This window comes from Dipodomys merriami, unplaced genomic scaffold (genome assembly GCF_024711535.1).
Source record: "Dipodomys merriami isolate MVZ:Mamm:240054 unplaced genomic scaffold, mDipMer1.0.p SCAF_690, whole genome shotgun sequence".
Taxonomy (NCBI): Eukaryota; Metazoa; Chordata; class Mammalia; order Rodentia; family Heteromyidae; genus Dipodomys; species Dipodomys merriami.
Window position 1 is genome coordinate 239,126 of NW_027206280.1, and position 17,369 is coordinate 256,494.

General features: G+C 49.0%; 1 protein-coding gene across 7 annotated transcripts in view; it reads left to right on the forward strand.

Annotated features, from left to right (window-relative positions):
* The window catches only part of LOC138816317 (inositol 1,4,5-trisphosphate-gated calcium channel ITPR1-like), a 275,135-nt gene that overhangs the window by 232,971 nt on the left and 24,795 nt on the right, over nucleotides 1-17,369 (forward strand). For all 7 annotated transcript variants that reach the window (XM_070006010.1, XM_070006011.1, XM_070006012.1 and 4 more), the window contains 6 exons: nucleotides 3,955-4,119; nucleotides 8,794-8,989; nucleotides 10,140-10,232; nucleotides 11,222-11,364; nucleotides 11,765-11,930; nucleotides 14,234-14,394. In XM_070006010.1, the coding sequence (XP_069862111.1) occupies nucleotides 3,955-4,119; nucleotides 8,794-8,989; nucleotides 10,140-10,232; nucleotides 11,222-11,364; nucleotides 11,765-11,930; nucleotides 14,234-14,394 (924 nt within the window). The remainder of the gene's footprint in view (nucleotides 1-3,954; nucleotides 4,120-8,793; nucleotides 8,990-10,139; nucleotides 10,233-11,221; nucleotides 11,365-11,764; nucleotides 11,931-14,233; nucleotides 14,395-17,369) is intronic.

The following is a 17,369-nucleotide window of genomic DNA, read 5'->3' on the forward strand; positions in this document are numbered from 1 at the left end:
TGTTTGTGGGTAAATAGGAAGGCTTTCTATTCTGGTCCTTGGGCTTTCAGCCCAGAACAAAAAAATACTGTTTGCGTCAACCGTTCAAGTAGCACAAGCAGGAGAATGCCATGGGTGGGCATCTCCTCTTGACCTTCCCAGGCCAGCGGGAGCTTCCTGGCGGTGCCATTTTTAGGGGATTTCCTCAGCAGTGAAGCCAGAAGATCGAAGTCAAGATTGAAATAAGTTTGCCAATCTGGCCAAAGGTTTGTTTGCGCTATAGATTTTAGCCAGTAAGTCAAGTGATGAAATAGTAACATGCACTCACTTCTGCAAAGGCCCTGCAGAAATAGAAATGGAGGTGAGAGGAACTGATCACACACCGATCGGGTGGCAGACAGTGCGGAGGGTTGAGGACAGGCGCTTGGAAGTCAGTGGTGACATGGAAACCCACCTCACTGCCGTTGAAGGTTAACAGCCCCTGCGTCCGTGGGAGGATTCTTGGACAGTGGATATGGCTGATATAAAGACTGTACAGGGGCCGGGACGGTGGCTCAGTGGTAGAGCGCTTCCCTCACATGCATGAGGCCCTGGGTTCTATTCCTCCACACCACATAAACAGAAAAATCCGAAAGTGGTAATGTGGCTCTAGTGGTAGAGCGCCAGCCTTGAGCTGAAGAGCTGAGGGACAGCGCCCAGACCCTGAGTTCAAGCCCCACGACTGATGAAAAAAAGAAAGACTATACATTGCACAGGTTTCCCGGTGGGGGCGGGAGGAGGGGGAGGGAGAAAATTTGGATACGGCATGCCATGTACTACATTATCTGAAAGCACCTTCCAGAAATTTCTATGCATGAGCACATGAAGAAGCTGAGATCCTGACAATACCAAAATAAAGGTGAAGCTGTCTCCCAGCTGGGTGCTGACGGTGCAGAAAGTTTCGCACAGGCCCACTCCTCACCGTCCTGGGCAGGGACGCAGAGCAGGCGTAGGCGATCTCCTTCCCGAGGCAGGAGTGGTAGGACATCCTTTCCACCTAGACTCGGGTCCTGCTTGAGGGGAAGGAGACACCGATGGGCAGAGTCCACCCCCGGGTGTCACAGGCAGCCACACGTGACTGGCAGAGGACACACAGGTCTGGTGAAAATTCAAATGGGAACCGGGAAAGCCACGAACATCCGTGCTGAAGGTGCGGCCTCCCAGTGAAGCAAAAAATCGGTTTGCAGGTACTTGGGCGGGAGGCGCTGTGGTGGCAGCCCTGTCTGCTGGGCTGCGGCAGGCCCGGCGTGGGTCGTTAGTGTAGAAGAAGAAAGAGGGAACGTGCAGGTGTCCCCGTGCGAAGGAAGGCTCTCCACGGAGAGGCCGCGTCTGGGCCTCGTCAGAAGAGCAGCCTGGTCTCTTTCTTCAGGCAAAGAAGACATGGCTGTCTTCATTTGATAATGACAGAGACAAATATCACACCAAACTTCCAGGCCTGGGCGCCTGAGAGAAGGATACGGCCACTAGCTGAAAGGAAGTCACGCCGTGATCCAATTTGCAGGGCGCACGTATTCACATTGTCGGTTTATTAGGGTTGAGGTGACACAGCACACTGTTGTGTGCTTTGGCTTTTGGAAATGCAGGACCACAATGGCTGCTAGATAAGGCTGAAGGGGGAGAGCAGCTGCAGCCTTCCCTGAGAGGAAGTTATTTAAGAAGGAAATACTGGACGGACGGATGGGTGGGTGGGTGGGTAGATGAGTGAATGGACAAAAGGATGGGAGAGAGGGAAGGAAGAAGAAGAATACCTTAGAGGTGGTCTTCTATGGATTCTCTAGTTCTTTTCCTTTCCTATAATCATTGCACACTGTATTAACTTCTCTACCACAAATAATTTGTGGGGAAGGTTCAAATCGGATAATTAATTACCACTTAGAGAAATATTAGCTATCAGAGAAAAGAGCAAATCAGCGATGATCATCATTCGGTCAAGTGCAAGGAAGAGAAGGAGAAATGGAGACGGAGAGGGGGAAAGAGAAAGACCACCTGGAGCACATGGGAGGGGGAGGGGAAGGGGGAGGGGCAGGAAGGAGGAAGAGGCCACCACGGTGGTGGTTGAACAAAGAGTTGCGGTCAGGATGGAGCGGTGAGCTTTTTAAACCAAGGGGAATTGAAAGGGAGAAAAAAAAAAAAAACAAAAAAAAAAGCAAACATACTCAGGCAGGATCCCCAGGGAAGACTTTACAAAAGCTACTTCTGGAAGGAGCTGAAGCTGGAAGCCAGATTGGAGATAAGGAAGCAGAGTGAATTAGGAGTGGGGACAGCAGCCGAGATCGTGAGTTAATAGGAGATGCATGCTGGGGAAGCAATAGAAGCTGAAGAGAAAAGTGGATTCAGATGAAGCTGCTGCTCTCTCCAAGTGGAAGCATGTCAGCCTCAGGCCTCATTGTCCCGGCCTCCACCCTGGCTACCCCTGCATCAGCATGGGTTGTCTAGTCAGTGATCCCCGCCCCCATCCTGTGAAAGCCCCTCACCAGCGAAGTTCACAGCACTGGCGCCCTGGGCAACTGGCACGCTCCACCTGAGAACACCAGAGGTTCTCTCAGGTGTTGGCTTCCTCACATATCTGATTGAGGAGAGGCTTGCTTACACCGACCTACAGATTAGCTGGCATAAGTGCCTGCCAGCTGCAGCCAAGAAAGCTAGGGTAGCAGAAGATGGCTTTACCAAGTACATTCGAAGAGCTTCCTCTCTAACCTTCCCATTGGAGTTTTTCTACATGTTCCTGGAGGCCGACTTGTAGGTGTGGCGTGTCTATCCCAGATGGGACTGGATGGTCCAGTAGGAACTACGACTCTTTTACCTGTCACTCAGGAGTCAACACACCCCCTCCGTGCAAGCAGAAGCAGAAGAGAAAACCAAGAGGGTAACTTCAGGGGTAGCTGAATACAGGGGCCAGACGTGACATCAGGGCCCAGTTCCTCTGTCCTGTCTTCCGGCCCATCTCCTCTGGACTGAGGGTGCTCTCATATTCTGGGGGGATGGTAAGCGAATGCCAGCAGAACCAGCGCGTATACCTGTTCTAGTTCATGGTCTGTGAACAAGAACAAAGTAGTCTTTTTTTTTTTTTTTTTTTTTTTTTTGCAATCCTGGGGAAGAGCACTGTAGATGCCATTGGCTCTGATTGGCTTCGTGCCTCACCAGAAAATAAAATGCGATTAGCCAGCCTGCAACCTCAGCCAGACCTCAAGAACCAGTTCCTAGATATGGACCATCCCCAAAAGAAAACCAGAACTTAGTCCTAGAAGAAAGAGGGGAGTGTGTGGGGGGGGAGATGGGAAGGGGAAACAAAGGAGGAGTCAGCAATGCTTGATAAGAAATGTACTCATTATCTTGCCCATGTAATTGTAACCCCTCTTTATATGGTATTTTCACAATAAAGGAAGGGAGGAAGGAAGAAAGGAAGGAAGGAAAGAAGGAAGAAAGGAAGGAAGGGGAAATCAAACGTATCAAACATTTTACTTTTGTTTCCCCAAGAAAATTCTCATTTTCCTCATAAACAGGAGCAGGGGGGGGAGAAAAGACAAGAATTGTCTATGTCTCATCAAATTGAAACCCTGAAATGTCTAGAATGTCACAAATTCAGCAAACACTTTGAATCATGTTGAGCACAGAGTTCATGGATAGAGGTGGCTTCTGTGTTTGACTAACTCACGGAAGAATGTTTAGATGTGATTCATATCTCACTCTGGAAATTAGAATCTCAGTGTGTGTTGATTTTGTTTTGCCATAGTCAAACACTTCTTGATTACGGTTGCACATGCAATTATTTGCCTGCCGGTTTATTTGTGCTGTGCCTGAAAAGCAATGCGTGAAATGACTTGGAGTTACAGAATGGTTCTGGGCAGGTCTGAGTGAGACACTCCCCGAGCGAGTGATCACGCACAGTTGTTTCTGATACACACCATCTAATTCCTCCCCCCCGATTGTCCTCAGGTCTGCAATAAAATCATCTTTCTGATGAGCTTTGTGGGCAACTGTGGAACATTCACCAGGGGTTACCGAGCCATGGTTCTGGATGTTGAGTTCCTCTATCATTTGCTCTATCTGCTGATCTGCGCCATGGGGCTCTTTGTCCACGAGTTCTTCTACAGTTTGCTGGTGAGTACTGTGTGTCAGAATATTTCACATGCAGACAACAGCAGAGTGTGCTCTGGCCTCTGGCCTCGCCAACCCTGCCTGTGAATGGCAGTTGGCACGCCAGGTCCGCTAAGGTGGAGGCCCCACAACGCCCACCGTATGGAGATCTGACACAGGAAACCAGACAGCTCTCTTGAGCCCGGGTTGTGCAGTCTCAGTGTGTCCCCTGCCCAGAACAGCAACACTGCACTTGCCTTCCGGTAAAGAAGGGGCTCACCTGGCCCAGGAGAGGCGTCCTCTCTGGGCACCTTTGTTTCTCAGACTCAGGCAGCGCTTGCCAAAGGGAATGTTTTTCTGAAACTGTCATCGTCTTCAGTCCCAACGGGACCCATTTCTCAATGTAGACATGGAGTGACCACAAAGAGCGGGGCCATGTCCAGAGCCCCACCCCCGTGGTCATGAGCTGGACAGGTGTGTCCACCCAGCAAGCCTTTTCAGTAGAAGTCATGTTGTTCCCCGTGAGCCAAGTGACTAATCTGTTGAGAGTCTATAGAATAAGTCGCTTCTGTCCCCTCTTCGGAGCACGTTTTTAAATTGCAAAGCAAGTAACTGTTTACTGTCCTGTAATTAAGGGGAATCTGGACTGACAGCACTGCAAACAAGAAACTGTTTCCACGTATCTATGCAACATGGCAGGAAATAGAAATTTGGCCTGCCTTAAGTGACTTAGAAATACAAAAATGGGAAGACTGAAAAATGACCCAAGGCTTTAGAGAAAACAGAGAAAGGAAAACTCTCGAAGGAGGTGCTAGCCATCTGTTTTCTGAGCTGGTTACTTCATTGCTCGGTGCCTTGATTTCCCCATCTACTAGTGAGGAGAATGATCTGTCTCCTTGAAGGCATTCTGTGCAGCTGTTCGTGTCAAAGGCTTAGAATAGCACGGCAACATGACGGTTGGCTATTACTGTCTTTGTCATCTTCTGTTGCCTCTCCCATCCAAAATACCATAAAGACTTCACCAGCATGAGCTCATTCCATTAGTGGTAGGTATTGGCAGGCTACATGGGAATAGAGTCTTTCTCCTCATTTTAAAATAGGTCTGGCTGAGCTCTGAGGTTTTAGGCAGAGAAGTCTCAGGAAGTGTCTGCCATTGTGTGGCCTATTTTGGTCACTCCCGTATCAAAAATCTTTAGAGCCTTGTATCTATTTCAGAACCTTTTTGGGTCACACAGTAACGGCCCTCGTTGAGGTTCTGGCTTGTGAGTCAGGGAAACCTACGTCTGCTAACCCAGCAAATTCCTTCCCTGGCTCACTCGGTGTGGTGTTGTCTGTTGTCCCCCTGCCAAGGGGTCTTTCCCAAGAGATGGACACTGTTTGGATGGTTGTATTCTTCTCCTGGTAGAAGCATTTGACTTTTTACCGTCTGCCTCCAACTAGCTCCCTTTCCTTTTCTCTCCATTCGCATCATCTCCGCCTGTTTGCCCGGCCAGCCAGGGCCTTGCTGGATACAGCAGACAGAGCCTTGAGATGGAATCCCTATCTCACAGCCTCACTTTTATCGCTTACCACATGTTCATCGTCTCCTCTTCCCCTACGCGCTCACAATCCCACTGGAGGTAGATGATGTCTTCAGATTGCATCTAGAAACCTCGGTAAGGGTGCCCAAGAGCCGATCCAAAGCCACGTAGGAAGCGGCAGAGGCAGGATGGTACCCCAGCTCCCATGAGCCCCCACGTCCACATCACCTCTTATCTGAACACGTGGAAAAGCTCCTGCCCTGTCAGACCGGTGGTTAGCACAGTCTTATGGGTGTGATGTCAGATCCCTTCCTGACCACAAAGAATTCTAAGCTTTCCTGGTGGTGTTACCTGAGCTCAATTCCCTCTTAGAAAAATGTAGTGTAGACCATGTTGGGTGTCTCTTCTGTACTTGGGAGGGTTTTCTGAGCACTCTGGGCCTTGGCTTCCCTGCGGCCTGAAGTGACGAGCTCCTTTTTTGGTGTTAAAAGCAGTGCTGAGCTACTGACCGTGTCTGGTGAGGACCACGGACACAGTACCGAAACTATTCAAATTATTCTACAAAGAAGGAAACCCGGCAACCAAAAGAAGCTGGGTTTTCTGTAGAAAGAATGAGGCCTCCATCAGAGGAAGCCATGCCACGGGGTGGGGCGCCCCCCCCCCCCGTGGCCGCCAGCCAGGGGTCCAGGAAGGACACTGAGTAATCTGGTGGCCTAATTAAAGTCTCCCGACCCCCCAGAGACTGGCTGGACCTGGCCTCAAACTTGCCTTTGTGTACTTAGAGAAATATTAACACCGGAGATGAAAACGTACAAAGTTCATAAGCAAGCAGGTAACGAAAGGAGAAATCCAGATGGTCAGTGAACACAGAAACGTTTTTGTTCATCCTCAAGGCTGAATAAAGACAGGCTAATTAAACCAGTGCATGATCCCCATTTTACTCAAGACATGAAGAAAACATTAAAAAAAAAAAAAAAAAAAAGGCAGGATCGTTCGCAGTACTGATAGCAATGGGGGACAAAATAGGCTTTAAAAAAACAACTACTGCTATACTGCTATACAACCTGTGTAGGCACAACAGGCGATATGTGACTATTGTAACCTAGTTTCTGTTTGCGGAAATAAACTCCAAAGAAATAACTACACACGTATGTATAGAAACACACACAGAGGTATTCCTTACAGCATTATGTAAACTTATATGTAACTGAGACATCTTGACTGTTCAAAAATATTAGTTATGTTAATGGTGTTGTTTCCATCTAAGCAAATACTAGGAGATCATATTTGACATGAAAATGAATGTTCATGACTGTTAGGTGAAAGACTGGCTATCTGCCAGTATTGTGGCATCTTATTTTTATTTAAAAAAATGTGTATCTTGTATCTTTTCAAGGTCAGAAGGAAATAACTTGTTCATTAGATGACTATATGGATGATGGAATTACTAGAGACTTTTTTTGTATCCTATGTTTTCTTGAACATGGGTCATTTTTTTAATTAAAGCATTTTCCCTTATATAAATAATGCATGTTGTTTCAAAATGAAAATCGTTAATAAATATGAAGAAGAATAGTCACCTGCCATTTCTGTGATGTGGGGCTCTGTGATTGTTACACACAGCAAACAAGTAGCTTTTGTGTATTGTGTGGAGTGCTCAACCGCTTCCATTGGGGTTGCAGGGAAATGTTTAACCAACATTAACAGCAACCTTAGCCTTTTGTCCTCTCACACGGATTCCTCCTGACTTCCTCCGGAGGACCCTTCCTTACCCGTTCTCTTAAGACACAGATCGAGCTTAGCCAAAAAACAAAGTTTCTTGGGCAGGAAATGGAGCTCGGGTGTAAAATTCAAAACTAGAAGGGATTCAGAGGTCAGCTAGTTGAGTCCACTTATTCCACAGATGAGGAAATCGAGGCCCGGAAGGGTGAGATGATGTGACTAGCGTCTTGTCATAAATTCAAAGTAGATCCGGGAGCTAGGCCCTTTTCCATCTGGCTGACTTCACTTTGCCCAGTCATACCCTAAAGCCACAGTGGAGGCCACTGTAGAGAGGAGAAGACTAGGTTAGCACAGAGCCCATAGTAAAAATCCAGATTTCCACCGGGGCCTGGTGGCCCACATCTGAAATCTCAGCTGCTTAGGAAGCGGAGGCAGGAAGATCACGACCTTCCTTACAGCCAGTCCAGCGACAGAGCAAAGCAGTTTTCTTTACGTGTTATTTTTAATTTCAAAAACGTGTCTAAGTTTCTATTGTGTAAGAGTGTCTGTAGAGAACACTGCCCATTGCCACAGCATTCCCTCGGCCAACTAGCCGTGATGGCAGTCCTTGGGGAGTTTCGCCTGGGTATGGCTCTATGGATCCAGCTTCTTGCAGAGCAGGTCCCCTGGCATGGGGTTCCCCCAGCCCCCCCACTGGGGAAGGAGCATAAGGGACGAGGCTTCCTGGTGTATCCCCGTCACCAGTGTCCCTGCCACACCATAAGTAACCTTGCCCCAGTCTCTTTGTTCATCAGGAAATGGATGATTGCATTTATGGTACTTACTCATCATGGGAGTGTGCTTGTGTGCTATGTTCCCCCTTCATTCTTCAGGACAGTTCCATCGGCCAGTCTGCACAGAAGGACACTGAGGCCCCAGAGGGACAAGGACAGTACCAGGCCCGTGATCACAGTGAAACACATTTAGCCGAGCTGAGGTCGGAGCTTTTCCTGAAGCCCAGCAGCTTTGCTGCTGGCTCTGGCTTGCAGCATGCCTGCGTCCCCGCCACACACTCACCCCAGAACAGCGAGGACCAGGATGGCTGGCCCTTAGGAGAAACTCAAGACTTAGGCCCTAACTGATGTATGCCACGTCTAGTCACGCTCGCTCTCTTGTCCTTTGCTCTTTGAAATTCGTGTGTTCTATGTCTAGGACATTTGACCTGCTTCGTGTACTACTTGGAGTGGTTGCTCTTTCTTGACCCCTCTTCTGTATTTACTTTTCTCATTTTTTTTCCATCTTGGTTCTCACTTGAAGGCAGGTAAGACATTCAGTGTTCAGATCCTAGTATAACGCTGCTATTGCATTTCCAAGAGGGTGAATGGGCTGTGGACTGTGCCTTCATTATGCGGTAATGATACACTTCTGATAGAGAGGCTTCTTTAAAAATCATCCCGTTCTTTTCTTGTTTTTGAAGCTTTTTGATTTAGTGTACCGAGAAGAGACATTGCTTAATGTCATCAAAAGCGTCACCCGCAACGGACGGTCTATCATCTTGACAGCAGTGCTGGCTCTGATCCTGGTCTACCTGTTTTCCATAGTGGGATATCTTTTCTTCAAGGATGATTTTATCTTGGAAGTAGATAAATTGCCCAATGAAACCGCTGTTCCAGGTGAGTTTGTGGTCTTCTGATCTTTTTTAATGTCATCGCTGTTTCCTAGAGGGAGAAGGGCGGAAGGGGTGGCACTGATCGAGATGTTTGGTACTTACAGAGTGGCATGTTGAATTAACTCTTTTGTACAACTAAGGATAATTAAAAAAAAAACAATTTCCTAATCATAACTGATCTAGAGAAAATGATGATTTTAGAAATATAGTTCTCTCCCTAATAACAGATTATGAATTGTGAACACAGGGCTTCTCACTTTGCTTAAAGGGCGGTGCTGTACATTACATGCTAAGAGTAAGCGGCCGGATCTTTCGTTAATTTATTTACCATTGTTTTAAACTAGTACACCTTTTTGAAAGCATAAGAGTATGCATTCCCTAGGCTTAGTAAATCAACTTCTAGGAATGTATACTTAAGGGGGGGGCGGGCATTTTTTTTTCATTAAAAAGTTCATATGTGGTTTAAAATGTGGACAGATGGAACCCCGAGTGGCTAGCAGTGGCTTTCTCCAGGGCCTTTTCCATAGTCAGGTTTTATGGTGAGCTCCTGTGATGTTTAGACACAGCAAAAACAGACTTCCAATTTTAAGAATGGAAAACAGCAACCACATACTTGATTCCTACCCAAGAGCTCTTGTCTCTCGATTACAGCAACTGCCCCTACTTAATGAAAGACATCTGATTTGGGAGCAGGTAGCCAGGCTCCCCGAGTCCCAGGAAGAAACTGAGCGAATGGCATGAAACCCGGGGTCAAGCTGACGATGGGCCGCACCGGCCGTCACCCATCTTCAGGCTCTGGACCCTGGCTTTCCTCCTCGTGCCTGGTGATGCTTCTCTCGCAGACTTTTCCTCTCATCTTACAGGAGTCTGTACATTCAGTAGTTTCTGCCTTAAGAGACGCCGCGGTTTGTCCTTAAAGTTAGAGAGGTGCTATTTAAGTGCGATGTTTCTAGTAAGCCTACAAGAGTTGACGTTTTTTGGCGGTTTTCCCGTCCAGATCACCAAAGGAAAGTGTAAATCACATCTCTGCTTTGAATTTATATGCAAGATCGGAGGGTGTTATTTATGTAAAGGATTGTTTAATCAGCCGTGAATTGGGGACGTCAAACATTTTAACCATATGCTGTTTGTTACAAAATTCCCTTCTCTCTCAGAAACCAGCGAGAGTTTGGCAAGAGAGTTCCTGTACTCTGACGTGTGCAGGGTGGAGACAGGGGAGAACTGCTCCTCCCCCGCCCCTAAGGAAGGTAGGACACACGGCCTGCCCCACACCAGCCCTGACACCCCGCAGAGCAGGAGGCCGAAGCAGTTCGAACAGATGCACTGCTCAGACGTGCAGCCGAGTGTCGAAGAGAGATGAGGGGCATTGGGGGCAGAAGGAGGCCACATGGGAAGGAGCATCTGTCTATATCAGGGACCATCTTGTCCTGTGGGGTGTGGGAGGCAGGCAGGTAAATAGCTGATCACCGGAGAGTGTCTCCGAGGCTGGGAACCCAGATGCAGAACAGAGGGTCGAGTCTACCCCCAGCCTAATACTGGGACAAGGGTATCATCAAACAGGCCAGGTCTAAACTGAAACACAGGAGGTGTGGGCAAAGGCAGGTGGGTAGATCTTGGAGATAGTAAAAGTGATGTATGTTAAGGCTTCACGGTCAACACAGCAGCTATAGGGAGATGCTAACCATGTGGAAGCCGAGTAGCCGGGCATGATTCAACCAGAGGGTCACATCTTAGGTAAGGAGCAAAGGTCCATCCCAAAGCTGCCTGCAGTTGTTGACAGGATGTGATATGATGAGATCTTTGCTTTAGCTAGACTGTCCTAACTGTCCTGGAGGAGGGGGCGGGGTGGGGACACACGGTTCTTCACCCATAAACCAGTGAGATAAACAGCAAAGCCATGCATCCAGCGGAACCGCTGGAAATCCAGCCATGTCTCAGCCCTTAAAACCCCACTGTGAAACGCTGGCCGGTCCCTCACCCAAGAAGCAAGACGCCTCTAACTCTGAGTACCTAGTAAAACATATCTGAAGCCCCAGTACTACTGTGTTCACGGGTGTGGTTAGAGCTGGCCATCTGCAAAGACGGGGAACATTTTAGTCTTCATGGAGGGAGGTCAGTACTGAGAGTTTAGTCTCCATAAAAGGAGCTCAGTACTGAGGGCTAAGATGGCCTTAGCTGTACTAAGACAACTCTAGCGTTCCAAACCAATTTAACTGGTGACTTGCCCTGCTCACAGCGCTGGTAGTCCCCGTGGAGCAAACGGAGCAGGACAAGGAGCACACGTGCGAGACCCTGCTGATGTGCATCGTCACCGTGCTGAGTCACGGGCTGCGGAGTGGGGGCGGAGTGGGAGACGTGCTCCGGAAGCCATCGAAGGAGGTGAGTGCACCTGGAAGGAAGGGCGCGGGTGCGGGGGAGGGGCCGCCGGGCGGGGGCTGGGAGCGCAGCGCAGCGGCGCTGCTGGGGGTGCCGAGCCCTGTGGGGTGGCCAGCTGCCTGGGCAGGGCGCTGTGCTTCTCCGGTCCCTAGACATAGGTTGTCCCCTTCAGGGTTGGGTCTGCCCTCCCCCCCCCCCCAACGTTTCCAGACATGACCAGAACCTTTGGATTGTATCCCACACTTGGAAAATGCACACTGTGGACTCTGGGGGGTGAATAGAGAAGCCATTGTACCCAGTTTAACAAAGGGACACGGGCCCGGCTGGAGCCAGGCCCGGGCTCTGCACGGCAGGAGGCTGCAAGGGGGTCCCCTGACTTGTGTCCCCCTCCCCCGTTCCCTAGGAGCCCCTCTTTGCCGCGAGAGTGATCTACGACCTCTTGTTCTTCTTCATGGTCATCATCATTGTCCTCAACCTGATTTTTGGGGTCATCATTGACACCTTCGCCGACCTGAGGAGTGAGAAGCAGAAGAAAGAGGAGATCTTGAAGACCACATGCTTCATCTGCGGTGAGTTCCCCGCCCCGCTTCCTGCTGGCCCGTGTAGCAGAGCACGTGGAAAGGTGGCGGGCGTGGCCGGCTGGGTGTGGCTTTGGCATGGAGCAGTGCTCTACTCTGGCTCTGATTTTTCCAGAAAATACTGGGAGTGTGGATGAATTCTGTACAGCAGACACCCATCTGTCTTAGGAACTAAGTACTAAGAGCAGACATGTCACCACACATAATTTAGGACAAATGCAGAGTGTCTTTGTTCCTGGGCTGCCTCAGTTTCCCTTGGACCCATTCTAAGGGAATTACACAGGCGTATTTCCTCCAGCCTCAGATAGGTTCAAACTTTCTGTGAAAAAATTTTTTTTAATGTTCCTCTTAGAATATTTATGACGGTGTAGGGCTCAGGCCTTGTGTGATAGACTTGGGTTCTGATCTAGCTCCTGCCACCTACTAGCCACGTGCCCACAGTCTAGTCCCTTACCTTCTTGAACCTTCCATGTAATTGGTACTGCAATAAGGACTTCTTTGCATTGATGGGCAAAATAGAGGAACAGAACACTGTGGACCCCCGGGACTGAGGAGTGAACTACTCAGTAAAGGTGCTACAGTACCCAGGCAGGTCATTTTCAGCCTATCTGCAGGAAATGCATATGGAAATGCCAAGTGGGAGCCGAGTAATCATCTTGTAATTATGCATAATTTAGTTACTAAATATAAATTTCTTCCATGTATATTTAAAATGAATGTTTTCATTTTAAACATTTCAATTCTTCAAACTTTTTTATTCCCAATCCTGGGGCTTGAACTCTGGGCCTGGGCGCTGTCCCTAAGCTTTTTTTGCTCAAAGCTAGCACTGTATCACTTGAGCACAGCTCTGCTTCCAGCTTTTTGTAGTTAATTGGAGATGAGACTCTCCTGCCCAGGCTGGCTTTGAACCCTGATCCTCAGGTCTCAGCCTCCTGAGTAGCTAGGATGACAGGTGTGAGCCACTGACTCACGGCTATCAAACCTATTCTTTACACTTTTTTTTTTCTCCACTTAATTTTAGAGTCAAAGAAAAATGATACGGTTAGCACAAAGAATTTCTCCATATTCTTCACACTCCTCACACCAAATTCTCCAGATATGAATACTGTTTCTCCGTTGCTCTATTCACACACACACGTTTGAACAATATGGGTGTGAATGACCGAACTCTTACTCCTAAATATCTCAGTGCACATTTCCTAAAGACAAGACTGTTTTCTTACATGTCTATAATATGGTTACCAAAATTGAGAAATCAAAACATACTTAGAACTATCATTCCTTCTGGTAATGTCCTTTGCAAGCCATAGGTTTGGGGTGATACCCAGTCATTGTGTTTGTTTTGGACATTTATAGATTGTCCCCTGACATGGGGCTTTTCTGCCATTTTCTCATGTAGAATTGAAGCTATGCATTTTTTTTACAGGAACATCAAGCATGTATCCTCATTCTCTTCTCAATATACCATATCACAAGGCATACAAGTCATCATAACTTGTGATACTGACTTTAAGTTGGTAGTTGCCAAGTTTTAGCCTTCATAGAGTCGTTCTACATGGGGAGATACTTCGATACCTTCTAAATACTCTATGATTTCTCACATTAGACTTTCCAGCTCTAGTTCTTATAACCAGTGATGCTTCTTGCCAGAATCCATTTTTATATGGTGGCCAAACTACCATATAATGACTTGTTTTATTTTTCTTCTTGCATTTTTAATTTTTTTTCTTTTTTGTGTCAGTCCTGGGGCTTGAAATCAGGGCTGGGTGTTGTCTCTGAGCTGCTTTTTTTTTTTTTTTGCTTAACACTAATGCTCTACCACTTGAGTTCTACTTCCAGCTTTTGAGTGGTTAATTAGAGATAAGAGTCTGCCCAAACTGGCTTTGAACTGCAAGTCTTGGATCTCAGCCTCCTGAGTAGCTAGGATTACAGGCACGAGCCACTGGTACCTGGCCTTGTCAACTTTTTTAACTGGACATCAGTGGTGTTCACACTTGTAATCCTAACTACTCAGGAGGCTGAAATCAAAAGGATCATAGTTGGATGCTAACCTGGGCAGAAAACTCCGAAGAGACTCCATCTCCAAAATAGCTAGCAAAAAGCAGGACTTAGAGGCATGTCTCAAATAGTAGAACACCAGCCTAACAAGTTTGACGCCCTGAATTCAAATTCTAGAACTTTCATCAAAAGAGAGGGACTCCCCCCACCACCCACTTACAGATGTACATGTTTTTGTCTTACAGTATTTTTGCATTTTTGACTGAGCTGGGCTGGGGCTTCTGTCTCCTTTCTAGGCTTAGAAAGAGACAAGTTTGACAACAAGACGGTCACCTTTGAGGAGCACATCAAGGAAGAGCACAACATGTGGCACTACCTGTGCTTCATCGTCCTGGTGAAGGTGAAGGACTCCACCGAGTACACGGGGCCCGAGAGCTACGTGGCAGAGATGATCAAGGTGAGCGGCACGTGCACAGGGTGGGGGCTGTGGCCCTGGGGACCCCCGGCCTGGCTTCTCAGCTCAGTCCTGCCAGCCCTGGGAGAAATGGACACCAGGAAACTGGCATCGGACGTTGCGTGAGGCCTCCCCATGGGTGAGGGGCCGTGCCCTGTGAGCGCCGTGCTCTGTCGGGGTCCTCGGGACCCCTGCACAGCTGCTGCCGGCCTGTTTCAAAGGAGCAGGTAACAAACAAGGCTCAGAGATTGATTAGCCCAGGACTGGAACTGGTGCCTTAAAACATCAAACTCTACTGCCTCGCTTCCTGTCTGTGTTCATCTTCTTTTCCTCCTGATATCATATATTTTTTTAAACACTTTGCTTGAATGAGGCCTGGTCTCTAAGATGGGGGGAGGGGGGTGTCTCACAAGCAGCATAATAACGAGGTAGGGTTCCGCATGATTCGTTTGTTTGGGCTCAGCCTGGCCTTCTGGGAACTGCCTTGCTAAGCCTCAGGAAGGAACATTGATGGGAGGAACTGGGGTCAGATTCAGCTTGCTACATGGGAAATGTGGACTGCCGTATCCCAGCCAGAGGGGGCGGGGGAGCGTCTGTCCAGATGTGCTGTTCCTCCAGACCTGCGCTCTCCAGGTTCATTAGCACGTTCAGGACCGCGTGACCAAGTGAAGCGTCACAAACAGTAAAAGCAAAGAAGGTTTGGGGAGGTACCTTGGCTCCCGCCCACTGCAGAGAGGGGCTCCACAATTCACTGCCTTCCTCCCAGCCGCCCAGGACCTGAGCGTCCTGCCCGCCCAGCCCTGCTGTGTCTTATGCAGATGTGACTTTAGAGCTTTTCGCGGTAAACTTCCCAAGGGTTGCACACCACCCAGGAAGGCCTTGGGCCCTGTTGCACAGCACAGCAGTCAGCCCTGCGGTCAGGCAGGCTTGGGCCTCGTCCAGGCTCAGGAGGGGATACCGTGCGATCTGTACCTTGACGTCCTTTGAGCCTAATTCTGGGGCTTTCAACATTTGAATGCACGTCGAAATCTTCTGGAGATCTCAGTTAAAGCTCAAGTTCTGACTCAGCCGGCAGGACTTCACCGTTTCCATGTCTCCTAGGGAGTGCCGTGGCTGCTGGTGCGTGAGTCACCCGCAGAGTAGTAGGAATCCCACAGAGGAGACAGGACACGGTGATTTAGGAGATTACCGTCCAGACGGGCTGTGTGGCTGCCGAGGAGAGAACTCCTGATCCCCGCCGTGCGTGTCCTCTTGCGTACATGCTGTTCTTCCAGGTCCATTGTTGTGTCTGCTCGTTACCATTACCTGACGTGGGGGGTCGGGGGCAGGCCTCACAGCAGAGATGACTTCCCCAAAGCATGTGGAAAGTGAGAAGGTAACACACGGGCCAGAGACAAGCCGAAGGGAAGGAGGAAAAATGATCACAGAAGGAGGAGGGAGAGAAACACACATTCCAAAGTGAAGATGAGGGTTTGTCTGTCCCCTTTGGCCGACAAAAGCCAAGCTGAAGGGAAGCGTGTTGCCCATGAATGGCCCAGAAGGGGCTGAGCAGGTGTGTGGAAATTGCATCCACAGTCACGTTGTTCAGAGGGACAGGGAAGGCTCTGGTGGGTGCAGACTCCTGTGGGTAAGGAGACACAACAGGGCGAGATCAGGACCAGCTTCCACCGGCAAGATCAAGGCACACTGCCTTCCCTCGAGTGTTTGGCATTGACAAAGAAACCCATTTTGTCAGTGCGGTTGACACACGTCCCAGGCAGCAACCCACACTTTCCTCTGAAGTGTCTGTCGGTTCCCAGTCTTCAGATCTTTCTGGGGCCAGTTCTGAAATTTTCAGATAATCACCTAACACTGCAGTCACTCTGGGGCCTCTGTCTCAATCACAGAGACTTACAGGAGTCTTGTGAGCAGTCACTTGACAGGGATTAAGACAGAGTGACCCCTTGCCTGCCACCCAGCCTGGCCAGAGAACCTCCGCATGCCATTCCAGCATGTTTTCCTGTGCACACTTGGCTTTGACTGCATGAGATGTCTTGTCAAAACACCTGACATGAGCTGGCCGCCAGTGCCTCGTACCTGTAATCCTAGCTACTCAGGAGGCTGAGATCTAAGGATCGTGGTTTGAAGCCAGCCCAGGCAGGAAAGTCCATGAGATTCTTATTTCCAATTAACTAGCAGAAGTGGCACTGTGGCTCAAAGTGGTAGATCCCTCGTCTTGATCAAAAGAGCTCAGGGACAGCACCTAGGCCCTGAGTTCAAGCTCCACAACTGACAAAAAAAAAAAAAACACCCGACACCAAAGAGTTTTTTAAGTCTGAAGTAGATCAGAGTCGCTGGTGGGCCAGATGTTTTGTGCAGGCTGCCGAGATACAGAAGACGTTAGAGCCCTCCCTGCCCACCCCCCCCCCAAGCGGAGCCATCCTGCATTTCCCAGGGAGACTCAAGCCCCTTGGAACCTCAGAACAACGACAGAACAGACCCCATATCAACATTATGTGCTGCGTCAGTCACTCCGTGTCGGCCACCCAACATGGATGTGTGAGGTGCTGTTAAATCCAGATTTGCAAACCAGAAACTCAGGTCAGGAAGGCCTCGGGAGCTGCAAAGCTGTGGAGGAGCAGAGCAGAAACTCACAGCTTTATCGTGGGCTTCCAGATGCCGTCCCTGGGAAGGGAGGGAGGCCGGGGGGCATCGGCCTAGCCTTCATTTGACCAAGCGGGAACTGCTTCATGGGCCTCAAAACTCACTGCTTCTGGAAGGGGAAATCAGGCAGTCTAGGTGACAAGCCAACCCTGAGAGGACAGAAGACACAGCCGGTGAGTGGCAGGAGGGAGGGAAGCAGGGCTCCCCACACCTCTGTGTCCCCAAAGCTGTCTTAAAGACAGGCCATTTCCAGGAAAGCCCCAGGTAGCTGATGGCGGAAGGCGGAGGGTGTTTAGTGCCGTCACACATCCTCTTTAGTCCACAGGTTCAGATCC